This window comes from Centruroides sculpturatus, unplaced genomic scaffold (assembly GCF_000671375.1).
Source record: "Centruroides sculpturatus isolate CEXI.00-Female unplaced genomic scaffold, Cexi_2.0 scaffold1869, whole genome shotgun sequence".
NCBI lineage: Eukaryota > Metazoa > Arthropoda > Arachnida > Scorpiones > Buthidae > Centruroides > Centruroides sculpturatus.
Genome location: NW_019386101.1, coordinates 6,802 through 25,761, shown reverse-complemented (window position 1 = coordinate 25,761; position 18,960 = coordinate 6,802). Strand labels below are relative to the sequence as shown.

The following is an 18,960-nucleotide window of genomic DNA, read 5'->3' as shown; positions in this document are numbered from 1 at the left end:
CTGAATGCTAAGCTCATTTTTCTTTCTTCAGATAAACTAAAGTCGTTACTTTGATAATGGATGTCTCGACTTCCGTGCACTTAACCGGGAAAAGCTTAACATTAAAAGTCAAGTTCATGATGTTTACCGGGTTTTTTATTGCATAGGTCACGTTATACAATTTTTTTTTTTTGCATCAGTTATCCCTCTGGTAATGGCAATAAAGCAATCACATATTATTAGGCCTATTTACATGATTAGACCCATTGTCAAAGACTATAAAGTACAGTAGTTTGTGTTGTTATATTTAATATCTAATATTCGATTAATTATTATAATTTAAACTTCATAAAATAATATTTCATGCTTATTATCGTTGACAAATTTTTAAGAACGAGGCTAATTCAGAGCATACAAAATTATTTGGACTGCAATTTGAAAAAATCGTAGTCAATAACTTTCTCGTGTTGTCAGTCCAGCTGTCCGCCTATCTGTCCGTCTATTCTTAATCTCGATAAGAATTAGATAGATGAGACCAGACAATATATGAAAACCATTGGGACAGGAGGCCCCGATTAACTATATACGAAATTTCCCCCGAAAAAATGTTAGATAGATGACCGGCATGAGTCTATTGCTAACGGAAAAGTATGATGTACAGAGGCAAACCGCTATAAATCAACGTGGAGAGCATATACAGTATTTTAAATGAAGTAAATTGAAAATATGGTTAAAAATTACAGTACTACATTGTGACGATTTAACAATAAATAATTGTTCATTATTCCTTATATTATTTTCTGAAATGATTAATTAAGTACTAGAAATTTATTTAAAAATTGGAAAGTATTTCTAATTAATAAAATTAGTAAAACATGAACTTACGAAAGGAATAATAAGTATCGGAAAAAATATTTTTAATACTGAATTATTTAAAAGTAATAAAATTACAAGGATTGTCTACAGAGTATCTTTCTAGTTTATCCTCGAATCGTCTGCAACCTGATTTTCAACTTTAGAAATTTAATGTTCTTATATAATAAATTAAAATCCATTTTATTCTATTATTCAGAATATTCCAAAATATTCTGTTTGTAGAATACAGTACTCATAAATTGTACGAGCAATTATTTATTGTGACACCGTCACAATGCTGGGCTGCAATTTTTAATCATATTTGTTTAAATTTGTTTTATTTAAAATATATGCTCTCTATTTGATTTGTGTTATTAAAGTGAAATAATTAATATTAAACAGTTAAATAAGAATCATAAAACGTATTTATTATTAACTTATATCACAAAAGATTCAATACGATAAATAACAAGAAGGTAAAGAAAAAACAAATTGAAAAAAATGTTCAGTGACGTGAAGATGAACTGTACAGTACATCAAAATGTTTGATACATGACTCTGTCAAAGAATTCTAATTGTTTCTATATTACATCCTTATGTAATGGTTTCATTTGCTTAATATTTTATCTTGCTAGATGGATTGCAATTGATGGTATCAATTCTGAATTTATTGGAATTGGATCTCAATTCTTCACTACGAAACGTGGATAACGAAGCTAAGGACTTTCTGAATTCATGATATCGATGAAGGAAAATCGTTTTAATTTTAATAAATCTAGTGAATGCCACAAAAATAAAGGCACCCTGAAGCGTTACAACAGTAATCATAATGAATTGGATTACCAACGAGGATATAAAATACGTGAGCAGTCCAAAAATCCATCCTACACCCATTATAATTGCAAGTTTTACATACAAAGCAAGCGTTTTCTTCCTTCCATTGTGCTGGTTATCGATTTTCATAGAGCTTGAAAATATGATATGGGCACTGAATACGAAGAATAAAATATTTGTAAATATTAGCAGACCTATGGGAATTGCAAAGAAGACAACCATGGACGATAGTCGAGAAAACCAACATATCCATAGACGTGACTTAAATCCCGGTTTTAAAACTTCGGGGAATATTGCACTTTCTTCTCCTGTGATCACTACGATCAAGAACAATGCCGGGATACCCCAGGAATATAAGGAATAGAAGAAAAACTTCTTGAATTCCTCGTGTTTCGACGTCAACCGGAGTTTAGTTGTAGCTTGTCTGAAGGAACGAAACACGTTGAAGGATATTGCATTTATCCAGAAGAAAGACGTCATCATAAAATAATATCCGGCTAATCCCAGAGGGTAACATGTCCAAGTGGACTTGAATATTATCCTCCCTAACATAAAAATTAAATTAGCTACGAACATAGATAAAGCGAGAGATGCTATATTTTTCCCCGGCAAATTCCTCATATCTGGCACAAAAAGAAATGCTACTAAGTGTAGAAATAAACAAACGAGAGACAACGAGAAACCAACAACGGTGTAAATTTGTAAAATTTCTTGTATGTAGCAATATTCTTTTAATAAAATCTGCGGAAAACACACGTATACACCATTCTCAGTTAGATAATAATCTTCTGGAGAGTAAAGTCCTCGATGATCAAGAAATGAATAGTTCGGGATGTACACAGTTTGATTTTCTAGTATTTGAAAATGTTCGAATTCGATTAATGTTTTCAGGCAGGACAGAAACTTCTCACTATAGTTTCCGTATTCTTCTGCATTCTTTTCTGTGTAATTATAAAAACCAGACGCTAATCTTTTTGTAGAATTTAGAGTCAATTCTCCCTCACTTAAGACGACTTGAATTAACTTTGATAATATAGGAAAAATTGTCAGGAACGTTTGGATGATCTTCATCTTCATCTCTGCCGAGTATTGGAAGCTCTTCTTTAAAAATAGACTTTTATCTACAATATAAAAAGTCATCAAATTAATCCATTTATAAACTTCCAATAACTAAAACTTTTAAATCTTTTTAACATTTTATTTCGAAACAACTCAGGTGTTTTATATTATCTAAATGATTTTAATAAANAATTATTCTCGTATAAAATGTCATCACTTCTTGCTTAAAAATAGAATAATTATTTCGATAAACAAAACTCGCTCTGATTTACTACAGTGAGTTTTCTTTTCTCTCATAACAGGTATAACTTTTAATGTAAGGTGCGAGTATGCAGAACGGGAGCGAGCGAATTTTCTGAGAGAGAGAGAATATATGGCGAGAAGAGGTGATGACGTTTCACTCTCTCTGTTTCTCGCTCTCCTCTGTTTGGTCGTAACAAATGAGAGCGAGAAAGACAGCGTCAAATTTCATCACATCTCGCTACATATTCTCGCTCGTTCGCGTCTGCATAGTCATACTATTACAGACAAACTTACGTTTTTGAACATGATTTGTTCCTAAAAGTTGTTCGAAAACCGAAACACATCTTCATAAAAAACAATATAAAATAGATTAATTTGTTCCTTGCTTAAAGAATAAAGCCTTTTTTACGTTTTTAGCCGTATCTAATGCCTAAACATGCCCATTGTCAAAGACTATAAAGTACAGTAGTTTGTGTTGTTATATTTAATATCTAATATTCGATTAATTATTATAATTTAAACTTCATAAAATAATATTTCATGCTTATTATCGTTGACAAATTTTTAAGAACGAGGCTAATTCAGAGCATACAAAATTATTTGGACTGCAATTTGAAAAAATCATAGGTCAATAAATTTCTCGTGTTGTCAGTCCAGCTGTTTGTCTGTCTGTCCGTCTTTTCTTATTCTCGATAACGAATTAGATAGATGAGACGAGACCATATATGAAAACCATTGGGACAGTAGGCCTCGATTAACTATACACGAAGTTCCCCCGAAAAATGTTAGATAGATGAACGGCATGAGTCTATTGCTAACGGAAAAGTATGATGTACAGTACAGAGGCAAGCCGCTCTAAATCAAGGTGGAGAGCATATACAGTATTTTAAATGAAGTAAATTGAAAATATGGTTAAAAATTGCAGCACAGACATTGTGACGATTTAACAATAAATAATTGTTCATTATTCCTTATATTATTTTCNATTATATTCGACCTTGATTTGTGTGCTGAAGCTCGACCTTGGACAGATTAAAAGTCACTGGAACTTTTTTATGACGCAGGAAAAATAATTCGAAAGTTTTATATCCATATTTTATATTTATTTTTTACATAATAAAATAATTGAATAAATTTTATAAAAAGATTAAAGTGGAAAAGATGTGAAGTTTAAATTAAGGTCCGTACTTCGTTTTTGAATTGCTTGTTTTCTTTGTGGTTTTCAAATCAGAATAACTACATAAAAAAGAAATATGAAATTGTAATTTATCAAAAATATAAGTTTCGTTTTATGAGTTATTACTTTTCTGGATGTTATATATATCAGAGGAAAGTATGGCGATTGGTCAAAAATAATCTTTCCCCCAGATCATTACATTTTTGGATTTAAAGCCTTGAAATTTCGACAAATAAAAAATAAAATAAAATAAAAATTAAAATTAAATAAAATTCTGAGTAATTTCTGTATAAGTGAATGTATAATTTCTGTATAAGTGAATTTCTGTATAATTTCTGTCTGTGTGTATGTGTGTGTTTGTGTGGCACGGTTTTGTTTACCCTATTTGAAGGTTAAAAACTCTTATGGTTTTTCTCGAAAATTCCTGAAATTTTGCAGAGAGGTTTGCGTGTTAAGAGGATTGATGCGGTTAAATTTTGGAGGTTAAAGGTCGATGGAGTGAGGAAATAATGGGAGTCGTGTTATCTCGAGAAGGCTCGGAAATAAATGACGATTTAACTCGTTATTAGCATTTGAAATTGAACTAGTCTCTACTCTCAAAATTAAGCTTTTTGTCATTTTATAACATCAATAGTTAAAAACATAAAAATTTTTAAAATAAAATATGATAATAGATCGTGCCATAAAAATTTTAAACGTTGCCGATGAAGTTGAGCTGGTTTATTTTATTGTACTGTATTTACAATCAATATGTAGCTCACTAGTGGTTGAGCGGATAAAAAAAAATTGAAAACTGCTCAGTCGTTAATGCGTCTCATCAACGGGCTGGCCACGTGAAGTATTACAACATTTCTTCACATGTATAACAAGCGAACAGAGGTCGTTTTCTGATACAAAGTTTCCCGAATCAGATCGCCCATCGCATCAAACAGTTAACCTCTACAACCTTACATTTCTGTGAATTATTTCGCAAATAAATTTATTTTCCTTATTTAAAGTATTGAAGAATAACATAATTTTCTTATTTTCTATTATTGTATCTTATAATAATTTATGTTGTTATGAAGATCGTTTTGTTGTGGATTAAATGGATCCAATATCCAAATTTGAAACGTCTTTATTCCAACACTAGTGCTACTGCTTGCTTCAGTTTTTAATTAGTGCTATTGAAGACACAATTACTGTATATTCCAATGACTAAAACTGAAGTGTAATAGAGGATGGTAGTTGTTTGTAATTTATAACTTTAGCATGCATCCTTTATTCTGTTTGTTGTATGAATGAGGTCTTCAATTTCAGTTACAACAAAATTTGTGTTAACAGGTCGTAAGTAATACATATACACCAGTCATAGAAATCTTTTACCGTAACAAGTTTTAATATATACAAATTTATCTTCTGTTGTATAATCAACACTAGTAAAAAGTTAATCGTGCACGTCTCCCTCTTTCAATTGTCCGCTTTTCCCCTTCTGATTTCTTTAATCTTTGGCCTATTCAGTTCTCAGTAGCACTCATCCAGGTTCGTAATGGCTGATATAAACTATTTAATTGTATCGATATATTTTATTCTGTATTATTTTTCGTACGCCTTGTACGTATTACATAAAATGAAAATAAAACCTTTATTTATATTACTTAATTATATATTTACAAAAATAATTATTTTTTATGTAGCACTAAAAAAATCATATATTTATGAGATTAATAAACCGTACACGTATTTTCCTGTTATAAACTTCCAATAACTAAAACTTTTAAATCTTTTTAACATTTTATTTCGAAACAACTCAGGTGTTTTATATTATCTAAATGATTTTAATAAACTTACAAGGACAACTAATACATCGAATTTTTCATAACCAATCAGTAGACAAATCTCATTAAACTCGATTGTCTTAGAGTTATATTATGTGAGGGACGAACAGACCCATAATAAAGTGTTATTTTAAATTTTAATTATTAAAACATTTCATCATATAAAATACAGCGTTAGGCTAAAAGCCATAAAAATTTATTTCCCACGGAGTTGGTTCCTTGTTGAAGAGGATCCAGCTAGTCAGCGATGTGTCCCTCAGAACTTTCGATAGAGTGCCTATATTGGACGCCAGACCGTTAACAACAACCACCTGACCTCATGGAAAAAACCCAAGAGGAATAACAAGAGAAAAGGAAAAAAACACCCGAGGTCAGTCGTCGTCAAAAGTCCCTCCACAAAAGTCGTCCTCAAGGATTAAACCTGTGAACCCGAATCCAGACCTAAAACCCGTGCACCAGAATCCAGAAGTAACACCGTGACAGAAGTAACACCGTGCCTCTTTAAGAATCTCACCCCTCTTCCGTGCTTCCACACCTCCGAGCTCCTGTTAACGGACCAGAATTTGAGAGAAAATTCCATCGAAGTCAACAGTGTCATCATACTACAGATCTGCGACCTAGAAGAAAGGTATTTATCAACTCGCGATTCGGTTGTAAACTCTCTCTCTCAACGTATCATTTAGTATCATTCTCAACGTATCGCTCAGTATCATTAGGGTAAACTTTAGGCATGCCCGATATCGAATATATCTGTATTTTCTTCAGTACTTATTAAAATTGTTATTTATTTGTTACTATGGAGTCAGAGTGAGTCACTTCCTCGTCTCTCTCTTCACCTCTACCCCGAATCCAATCGCTCCCCCGCTACCGCTCGCGTGACGCAACATCGCGATTTCCGAGTCCTGCGAGACTCGGTGCTGTCAGATTCAGGTCTCCTGACGTGGTGTCAAAGAGACATCGACTCTCCGGTCACAATTATATTAGAATCTTATACGTATCATAATTTTATGTGATTTTATACACGATAGAACATTACTAATTTCTACAAAGTATTAAGAGATTACTTAGAACAGTTATACTTGACTTAAGATGCACGCATCTCTGAAAATACAAGACACCTTTCCTGAGCGTTATGTTGTTGCTTAACGGGATGAAATTGTATTTTTTACTTCATAATTTCAATCGCGGGAATTTCTAAGGTTAGTTCTTTCTGAGAAACATAATAATTATATCGAAAATATTAATAGTAGGAGTCGGATAAAACCAGCGAATATAGTAAACAACGAAAAATACTTATACGTGTCTCGAATTATATTCGACCTTGATTTGTGTGCTGAAGCTCGACCTTGGACAGATTAAAAGTCACTGGAACTTTTTTATGACGCAGGAAAAATAATTCGAAAGTTTTATATCCATATTTTATATTTATTTTTTACATAATAAAATAATTGAATAAATTTTATAAAAAGATTAAAGTGGAAAAGATGTGAAGTTTAAATTAAGGTCCGTACTTCGTTTTTGAATTGCTTGTTTTCTTTGTGGTTTTCAAATCAGAATAACTACATAAAAAAGAAATATGAAATTGTAATTTATCAAAAATATAAGTTTCGTTTTATGAGTTATTACTTTTCTGGATGTTATATATATCAGAGGAAAGTATGGCGATTGGTCAAAAATAACTCTTTCCCCCAGATCATTACATTTTTGGATTTAAAGCCTTGAAATTTCGACAAATAAAAAATAAAATAAAATAAAAATTAAAATTAAATAAAATTCTGAGTAATTTCTGTATAAGTGAATGTATAATTTCTGTATAAGTGAATTTCTGTATAATTTCTGTCTGTGTGTATGTGTGTGTTTGTGTGGCACGGTTTTGTTTACCCTATTTGAAGGTTAAAAACTCTTATGGTTTTTCTCGAAAATTCCTGAAATTTTGCAGAGAGGTTTGCGTGTTAAGAGGATTGATGCGGTTAAATTTTGGAGGTTAAAGGTCGATGGAGTGAGGAAATAATGGGAGTCGTGTTATCTCGAGAAGGCTCGGAAATAAATGACGATTTAACTCGTTATTAGCATTTGAAATTGAACTAGTCTCTACTCTCAAAATTAAGCTTTTTGTCATTTTATAACATCAATAGTTAAAAACATAAAAATTTTTAAAATAAAATATGATAATAGATCGTGCCATAAAAATTTTAAACGTTGCCGATGAAGTTGAGCTGGTTTATTTTATTGTACTGTATTTACAATCAATATGTAGCTCACTAGTGGTTGAGCGGATAAAAAAAAATTGAAAACTGCTCAGTCGTTAATGCGTCTCATCAACGGGCTGGCCACGTGAAGTATTACAACATTTCTTCACATGTATAACAAGCGAACAGAGGTCGTTTTCTGATACAAAGTTTCCCGAATCAGATCGCCCATCGCATCAAACAGTTAACCTCTACAACCTTACATTTCTGTGAATTATTTCGCAAATAAATTTATTTTCCTTATTTAAAGTATTGAAGAATAACATAATTTTATTATTTTCTATTATTGTATCTTATAATAATTTATGTTGTTATGAAGATCGTTTTGTTGTGGATTAAATGGATCCAATATCCAAATTTGAAACGTCTTTATTCCAACACTAGTGCTACTGCTTGCTTCAGTTTTTAATTAGTGCTATTGAAGACACAATTACTGTATATTCCAATGACTAAAACTGAAGTGTAATAGAGGATGGTAGTTGTTTGTAATTTATAACTTTAGCATGCATCCTTTATTCTGTTTGTTGTATGAATGAGGTCTTCAATTTCAGTTACAACAAAATTTGTGTTAACAGGTCGTAAGTAATACATATACACCAGTCATAGAAATCTTTTACCGTAACAAGTTTTAATATATACAAATTTATCTTCTGTTGTATAATCAACACTAGTAAAAAGTTAATCGTGCACGTCTCCCTCTTTCAATTGTCCGCTTTTCCCCTTCTGATTTCTTTAATCTTTGGCCTATTCAGTTCTCAGTAGCACTCATCCAGGTTCGTAATGGCTGATATAAACTATTTAATTGTATCGATATATTTTATTCTGTATTATTTTTCGTACGCCTTGTACGTATTACATAAAATGAAAATAAAACCTTTATTTATATTACTTAATTATATATTTACAAAAATAATTATTTTTTATGTAGCACTAAAAAAATCATATATTTATGAGATTAATAAACCGTACACGTATTTTCCTGTGGATGTCACAACTTCCTTTAAGTTACTTTATCCACTAATCAAACTTTAATAATTTTTATTTATAATGTTATTTTTATATAAGGATTATTAAAGATCTTCACATATTCATAACTTTAATGCAAAAATAGCGACATTTCGTCCACATAAACATATGCTACTATAATCTAAAGCTTCTGAAATCAGTACATAAAACAGGTCGAATTATTCGATTTTTATTTAAAAACAGTATTTTCTAACTAAATTACTCATTTAAAAATTGTTAACATAGCAACTTTCTTGATGAAGATAGGGTGTTAGTTAATGTTCATAAACTTCTTTCGGTAGAGGCTTTTAGTAATCTATTAGACGGTAATAGATTAACAGACTAAAAGCTTATATTAAAACTATTTTGTTCTATTTACTAATTAAATAGTAGTAAATAACAATACGAGCTTGCTGGTCTTATTGTTATAATTAGACCATAGCCCTCTTCATCCTGGATACATAAAGAGGTCTATTGAAAATGCCGAAATGCTTTCAAAACCCATCTGGCTAAAATACTTATTTATAACTGTTTTATAAAATTCTCTTTTAAAAAAAATTAATTGAAATAGCGGGTATCAAATGAAAAGTTTTTGATATTTAATTTCTAAAGTTATTTTAATTCAAGAAGATTGTTTTTCATTTTTTTTCTTAAAATTTTTTTAGCTGTTTTGCATCTTTTAATCCGTAATCTAAGTTTACGAATAAGTTTTATAAACACATTTTACCTCTTATGATTCGTCTAACGATAAATACTTTCTAAATACTTACAAAATGATGCTAATTTTCGTGTAAACACACAGAAGAAATGACTAACGTCATAAATACTTGTAGAAATTAAATATATTTTAATAAATTTATTCATATTCGTAGGTGTAAAATCTAAAATTTACGGTGTTTTTCTCGTGTCAGTGTAGTTTGAACTTTTAAAATCGACCAATATCACCTTTGCATACAGTTGTGTTACAGTAGAGCCTCGATTATCCGACCCCCTATCAACTGACCCCTCGGTTAACCGACCGTCCTAGTCGGCAAATTTCAAATGTCCGCTATTGATGTGGCGCTACAATATTTGGCTATGTCTTGGCTACTTTAATATTATTTTTACGTGTTTTAGCTGGCAACACTCATTCGACCATGAAGGGGAGCCAGTATTTAAACAAGGCTTAATTTTCTAATTTTTAACGATACAATAGCGATAATTATTATTTTAAAAAATTTTTGTTAGGCTTAACATCGATGAAAATTCAACGCAAAGTAGGTTAATAGCGATATACTAATATACTAATATACTAATTACATGGGATATAATAATATACTACACTAATAATAGATTTTTTCATACTTTTCGGTTATCCGCCCTTTCAATTATCCGTCCAACCCCAGTCCCCAATTAGGTCGGATAATCGAGGCTCTACTGTATTTTGTTTAATAAATATGTTTATTTATTTATTTTATTGAAGTTTTTATCATAGATTTACAAATAAAGTCTACTGTACAAAGAAAAATATTGAAATTTAAACATTCTGTATATAAAAAACAAAAAATATATAAATGAAAAGTGCAAAATAAAGTTTCCAAATTAAAATTAAACATTTTTGCAATTAGTTTAATTAAAAATTTTAATATTTTCATAAATGAAATCAATAAATGAGAATTTAAATCATTAATTAACGTTTACATGTATGTAACATCATTCACTCCTTAAATATGAAATTAATAAAAGTAGAAAATGCTATCGAATTACTTTTAACACATAAATATACATTATATTTAATAATTTAATTCTTTTCCATGCAAAAATATTTATTTATAAATCAATAACAGGATATTAATATATAGCAAATATAAATTACTCACTCCGATTGACAAGTAGGTATACACACATCCACTGATTTACGTTTTAGTACACTCCGTAAGGAAAGACGAGGATAATGAATACAAGTTGAATACAATGAATACAAGAATGCACGTGTTGGCACTTTAACCAGGAAAACCGGAAAATCCCCATCGTTCGTCTTCTATGACGCCAATCTACTTCCGATTGTGTCATACGTAACCTCATTTAACTGCGCTTCCGATCTACCTGAAAACTTCCAGAAAATTGTTCTGTATACGTACAACATTACGATATTTTTAAATAAACAATCTATAAATGGTAACATTATATGACGAAGCATATTTACTACTTTTAATTGTAGAATTTAGTATGAAAATGATAAGTAATTTAACTAGAAAATGAATTTTAAAGCTGTTTTTTATTTAATTTACTGTTAAATAAGTCGTAAAAGACATTTATCTTCATTAAGCTGTAACATAAAGTCGTAGTACAGACAGCTGTTATATATATCTATAAAGCCATACGTAATGTTAGAGTTATTTACGTGCATTTCCTTAAACACATGTAATCAGAATTTTTACTGTATGAAATATTTTTAATTAGTAAAATACTTACTATACGGCTATTTAAGGATGTAAAATATAGAATCAAAGTTATTGTAGCCTTGAAGGTTTTCTCCACTTCTATCTTTCAAAATCTTTAATGTAAGTGTATAAAGTGCAACCGGTTTTAGTATAGAGAATATAAGAAAAACAGAAAATGAAGTGCAACGACACTCAACCACCCAATAATTTTATCCATTATTCTTATTTTTATTTGTGTATATATATATTTCTTTTCATTTATAATTACGTTAAAATATAATTTCCTAATTTGTAACTTCTCAACAATAAGTCATCTAACCATTATTAATATCAAGATATAATTTATATTTTATCTGGAAATGGCATAATTAAAAAAAAAGCTGTTACACAACAGAAAAACCTGGAAATTCCTACAGAAATATCGTTAGTAGACGTCGAATTAATATAAAAATATATTTATTTCTCTATTCTAAAACATACTTCGCCAGTTTGTTTATTTTATTTTAAATTCTAAACACAATAACATCGATTCTGTTTTTAGATGTGTTTTAAGCACAAGAAATTATTATTTATAACTAAAAGTAAAATTGCATGAATCCATTTCGAGAGTGTAAATTACATCAAGAAAAATTTCGATCTTGTTTCCTCCTGAATCTCAGGAATTAGAATGAATAAAATCAACAAACACTGATGGTCGGTCGAGGGCAGCAGCGTAGCGTAGGGGGGGGCGATCCGCCCCGGGCGGCACTTTTTAGGGGGCTTCAAAATTACGTTTTAGGAGGCGGCAAAATTTGACAATAAATAATAATAATATCTTGTAAGAATTTGAACCATTTTATTTCATATTTTCGTCCACCTACGATTCGGACCGATTGAAATGAGCACGGAATAGTGTTACCATCCGACTCGCCGTCCGGGGATGTCGTGTGCAACCTGTCGACCCTTAGAGCTAGGTCACTTGCGTTACTCCTATCCAAGTTTCCCTATTATTCTTCGCATTGCAAAATGATATACGCATGCGTTCGGAACTTCTGTTCGAACAAACCTCACCTGCCGTCCGGGTCAGCGATTTTAAAAAGGTGGCAACACTAGCACGGAAAATTTCATTACTTATTCTGTAACGAAATTTTAGTCTTTTAAATTGAGATACCTAAAGAAGGGGGCGGCGAAATTTTCCTTCGCCCCGGGCGACTGACGCCCACGATACGCCACTGGTCGAGGGTTCGATCCTCACCGACGGGCTGGTCACGTAAAATATTTTAGGTTTTCTCACGCATGTAACACCTAAATGCAAACCAGTTTTGTATAAAAATCCACCCGGAATACAAATCTTTGCCCTCTTGGCAAATTTTCCATCTGTTACCTTGCATGTAACCCTTGACTTTCCAAAAATTCATCAGAAACGAGTCTATTTTTTATTTTTTTCAAGTCATGCAACTTAAATAATATTAAAAAGTTAAATTTAAAGAATCCCTTAAAATCATAATAAAAGACATTTTTATTTANTCACAACTTCCTTTAAGTTACTTTATCCACTAATCAAACTTTAATAATTTTTATTTATAATGTTATTTTTATATAAGGATTATTAAAGATCTTCACATATTCATAACTTTAATGCAAAAATAGCGACATTTCGTCCACATAAACATATGCTACTATAATCAAAAGCTTCTGAAATCAGTACATAAAACAGGTCGAATTATTCGATTTTTATTTAAAAACAGTATTTTCTAACTAAATTACTCATTTAAAAATTGTTAACATAGCAACTTTCTTGATGAAGATAGGGTGTTAGTTAATGTTCATAAACTTCTTTCGGTAGAGGCTTTTAGTCTGTTAATCTATTAGACGGTAATAGATTAACAGACTAAAAGCTTATATTAAAACTATTTTGTTCTATTTACTAATTAAATAGTAGTAAATAACAATACGAGCTTGCTGGTCTTATTGTTATAATTAGACTATAGCCCTCTTCATCCTGGGTACATAAAGAGGTCTATTGAAAATGCCGAAATGCTTTCAAAACCCATCTGGCTAAAATACTTATTTATAACTGTTTTATAAAATTCTCTTTAAAAAAAAATTAATTGAAATAGCGGGTATCAAATGAAAAGTTTTTGATATTTAATTTCTAAAGTTATTTTAATTCAAGAAGATTGTTTTTCATTTTTTTTCTTAAAATTTTTTTAGCTGTTTTGCATCTTTTAATCCGTAATCTAAGTTTACGAATAAGTTTTATAAACACATTTTACCTCTTATGATTCGTCTAACGATAAATACTTTCTAAATACTTACAAAATGATGCTAATTTTCGTGTAAACACACAGAAGAAATGACTAACGTCATAAATACTTGTAGAAATTAAATATATTTTAATAAATTTATTCATATTCGTAGGTGTAAAATCTAAAATTTACGGTGTTTTTCTCGTGTCAGTGTAGTTTGAACTTTTAAAATCGACCAATATCACCTTTGCATACAGTTGTGTTACAGTAGAGCCTCGATTATCCGACCCCCTATCAACTGACCCCTCGGTTAACCGACCGTCCTAGTCGGCAAATTTCAAATGTCCGCTATTGATGTGGCGCTACAATATTTGGCTATGTCTTGGCTACTTTAATATTATTTTTACATGTTTTAGCTGGCAGCACTCATTCGACCATGAAGGGGAGCCAGTATTTAAACAAGGCTTAATTTTCTAATTTTTAACGATACAATAGCGATAATTATTATTTTAAAAAATTTTTGTTAGGCTTAACATCGATGAAAATTCAACGCAAAGTAGGTTAATAGCGATATACTAATATACTAATATACTAATTACATGGGATATAATAATATACTACACTAATAATAGATTTTTTCATACTTTTCGGTTATCCGCCCTTTCAATTATCCGTCCAACCCCAGTCCCCAATTAGGTCGGATAATCGAGGCTCTACTGTATTTTGTTTAATAAATATGTTTATTTATTTATTTTATTGAAGTTTTTATCATAGATTTACAAATAAAGTCTACTGTACAAAGAAAAATATTGAAATTTAAACATTCTGTATATAAAAAACAAAAAATATATAAATGAAAAGTGCAAAATAAAGTTTCCAAATTAAAATTAAACATTTTTGCAATTAGTTTAATTAAAAATTTTAATATTTTCATAAATGAAATCAATAAATGAGAATTTAAATCATTAATTAACGTTTACATGTATGTAACATCATTCACTCCTTAAATATGAAATTAATAAAAGTAGAAAATGCTATCGAATTACTTTTAACACATAAATATACATTATATTTAATAATTTAATTCTTTTCCATGCAAAAATATTTATTTATAAATCAATAACAGGATATTAATATATAGCAAATATAAATTACTCACTCCGATTGACAAGTAGGTATACACACATCCACTGATTTACGTTTTAGTACACTCCGTAAGGAAAGACGAGGATAATGAATACAAGTTGAATACAATGAATACAAGAATGCACGTGTTGGCACTTTAACCAGGAAAACCGGAAAATCCCCATCGTTCGTCTTCTATGACGCCAATCTACTTCCGATTGTGTCATACGTAACCTCATTTAACTGCGCTTCCGATCTACCTGAAAACTTCCAGAAAATTGTTCTGTATACGTACAACATTACGATATTTTTAAATAAACAATCTATAAATGGTAACATTATATGACGAAGCATATTTACTACTTTTAATTGTAGAATTTAGTATGAAAATGATAAGTAATTTAACTAGAAAATGAATTTTAAAGCTGTTTTTTATTTAATTTACTGTTAAATAAGTCGTAAAAGACATTTATCTTCATTAAGCTGTAACATAAAGTCGTAGTACAGACAGCTGTTATATATATCTATAAAGCCATACGTAATGTTAGAGTTATTTACGTGCATTTCCTTAAACACATGTAATCAGAATTTTTACTGTATGAAATATTTTTAATTAGTAAAATACTTACTATACGGCTATTTAAGGATGTAAAATATAGAATCAAAGTTATTGTAGCCTTGAAGGTTTTCTCCACTTCTATCTTTCAAAATCTTTAATGTAAGTGTATAAAGTGCAACCGGTTTTAGTATAGAGAATATAAGAAAAACAGAAAATGAAGTGCAACGACACTCAACCACCCAATAATTTTATCCATTATTCTTATTTTTATTTGTGTATATATATATTTCTTTTCATTTATAATTACGTTAAAATATAATTTCCTAATTTGTAACTTCTCAACAATAAGTCATCTAACCATTATTAATATCAAGATATAATTTATATTTTATCTGGAAATGGCATAATTAAAAAAAAAGCTGTTACACAACAGAAAAACCTGGAAATTCCTACAGAAATATCGTTAGTAGACGTCGAATTAATATAAAAATATATTTATTTCTCTATTCTAAAACATACTTCGCCAGTTTGTTTATTTTATTTTAAATTCTAAACACAATAACATCGATTCTGTTTTTAGATGTGTTTTAAGGACAAGAAATTATTATTTATAACTAAAAGTAAAATTGCATGAATCCATTTCGAGAGTGTAAATTACATCAAGAAAAATTTCGATCTTGTTTCCTCCTGAATCTCAGGAATTAGAATGAATAAAATCAACAAACACTGATGGTCGGTCGAGGGCAGCAGCGTAGCGTAGGGGGGGGCGATCCGCCCCGGGCGGCACTTTTTAGGGGGCTTCAAAATTACGTTTTAGAGAGCGCCAAATTTTCACAATAAATAATAATAATATCTTGTAAGAATTTGAACCATTTTATTTCATATTTTCGTCCACCTACGATTCGGACCGATTGAAATGAGCACGGAATAGTGTTACCATCCGACTCGCCGTCCGGGGATGTCGTGTGCAACCTGTCGACCCTTAGAGCTAGGTCACTTGCGTTACTCCTATCCAAGTTTCCCTATTATTCTTCGCATTGCAAAATGATATACGCATGCGTTCGGAACTTCTGTTCGAACAAACCTCACCTGCCGTCCGGGTCAGCGATTTTAAAAAGGTGGCAACACTAGCACGGAAAATTTCATTACTTATTCTGTAACGAAATTTTAGTCTTTTAAATTGAGATACCTAAAGAAGGGGGCGGCGAAAATTTCCTTCGCCCCGGGCGACTGACGCCCACGATACGCCACTGGTCGAGGGTTCGATCCTCACCGACGGGCTGGTCACGTAAAATATTTTAGGTTTTCTCACGCATGTAACACCTAAATGCAAACCAGTTTTGTATAAAAATCCACCCGGAATACAAATCTTTGCCCTCTTGGCAAATTTTCCATCTGTTACCTTGCATGTAACCCTTGAATTTCCAAAAACTCATCAGAAACGAATCTATTTTTTATTTTTTTCAAGTCATGCAACTTAAATAATATTAAAAAGTTAAATTTAAAGAATCCCTTAAAATCATAATAAAAGACACCTTTATTTATATGAAGCATTCCGATTAAATCTCTCATCACTTCCACTTTTTTGGGTAATGTCTGTAAATTACGTAAGATTTTCTGTATAACCTATGTTTCTGAATTATAAGCTGCGCACTACTATTTATACTTGTCTGTATAACAGTGTTATTTTTTACAGTTACTCTAGAACTTTTCAAATCTAATAAATTAGAAGAGGCAATTGGCTCGCTTTATGACGCTTTTCGTGGTAAAACGAGCCGTAAATATCTGAAAGCTGCGTGTTATAAATTGACAGTCCGTTCCTAAAAATAAATTTTATATTGACAGTTTCATACAGACATGAATAATAACAACAACAACAAAAAAAAAAAAAAAAAGATTTCGCACAATTATAATAAAGATACGGAAGCAGAATTTATATAGAAAACAGTAGTAACGAGGAGTTCATTCACGATTAAATAAACAAGAAATCAAAATTTGTATGTTGTATTAAAAAATTTTGATAAACCAATGTTTAACTCTTGTTTTTATAATTATGTTTTATTACTAAATTTTTATTTTAACACTAATGTTATAAAGAACTTTTCAAATTGCAGTAGGAATACGCTAAATGATTACTTTTTAATTAAAGAACTTAAGTAAATAAAAGAGTGTTGCGAAAATAGAAGTAATTACAATTTTAAAAAGTTGAATAATATATTAAGTATAAGTAGAAAAATGTTAATTCTTTGCATTATTTTTCAGAAAATATCTATCTATATACAGATAATATTTGTGCAATATGAAAAGAACAATAGTCAGTCATTATTAAGTAAAGTCTTGCGTCAGATTATATAAGATCTGATAATACGATCTTATCATTCTATAGCGTAATTATCTTCTTAAGATTATGTAATTAGCTATTGAATTTATTATATTTATCAAAGCATTATATTATTTCCTGTTTATTTCATTTCTCAATCTGTAGCTGGTGAATTACTTACAGTGAGGAATAATTTTTGTAAATAACATACAATAATATAAATTCAAATTGTCTATAATATATCACAAACTGTTGCAATACTAATGATGAACTGGAAAAAAGCTTTAAAACTACTGTATTCTATTCTGATTTTAACGTATTTAATGTCCAAAAAGTTATATACTAATTATATGGTGGCATGTAAAAACTTGATAAAATAAATAAAACAACACAAAAATATAGATTTTCTTATGTCAATACATTTTACATAATTTCTCTATCACAAATACTGATAAAGTCATAAATATTTAAAATTGCTCTCGGATTTTATGCACAATACTTTAGTTTCAGTTTCTGTTTTAGTTTCATATTGTCTCCTCTAAATTGTCAAATGTCTTGAAAAACAATCTGCTTTTTATATGTCTTTATATACAGTAGACCCTCTATAACGCGGGTTCCTATAACGCGGCGAACGCGTAAAACGCGGTAAAACGTCATCGCCAACTCGTCATCGTGGACAGCAGCCGAACTACTTTCCGCCGTCCAGCGCCACGCTACGGAGAGTTTAGGCGGGTAAGTTTAGTTTACAATCGTCTGTACAATATTATATATAAATTATATATAAATTACGTACTGTTCATATAATTATATATTAACTTAATTTATTTTAACTTTATTATAATTATATGTATACTTTCCGCCGTCTAATTTATATATATATTAATTATATATAAATTAGGTACTGTATATATAATTATATATTAACTTAATTTATTTTAACTTTATTATAATTATATGTATAGTTTCACGCTACAGAGAGTTTACGCTAACTATCGTCTGTACAGTATGTAAATTAGGTACCGTAAGTCTAATACAGTACTGTAATATTATACATTTCTTGTGAAAGAAACATTTCTTATTCAACGGC

At 30.2% G+C, this 18,960-nt stretch overlaps 1 protein-coding gene across 1 annotated transcript; it reads right to left on the bottom strand.

Annotated features, from left to right (window-relative positions):
- Window positions 1-1,449: 1,449 nt before the first annotated feature.
- On the bottom strand, window positions 1,450-11,263 carry LOC111613586 (G-protein coupled receptor Mth2-like). Its single transcript, XM_023354938.1, has 2 exons — window positions 11,078-11,263; window positions 1,450-2,789 (listed from the first exon to the last, which is right to left on the bottom strand). Exons 1-2 carry the CDS (start codon window positions 11,103-11,105, stop codon window positions 1,450-1,452), a joined length of 1,368 nt encoding a protein of 455 aa, XP_023210706.1. The 5' UTR covers window positions 11,106-11,263.
- Between the last annotated feature and the right edge of the window lie 7,697 nt (window positions 11,264-18,960).

What these genes read in the sequence shown, in the direction of transcription:
- LOC111613586 (XM_023354938.1), bottom strand. Translation starts at nt 11,105, where the DNA reads ATGTGTGTATACCTACTTGTCAATCGGA. An exon ending in ATACCTACTTGTCAATCGGA is followed by an intron (nt 2,790 to 11,077) that starts GTGAGTAATTTA and finishes TTTATATTGTAG; the next exon opens with ATAAAAGTCTATTTTTAAAG.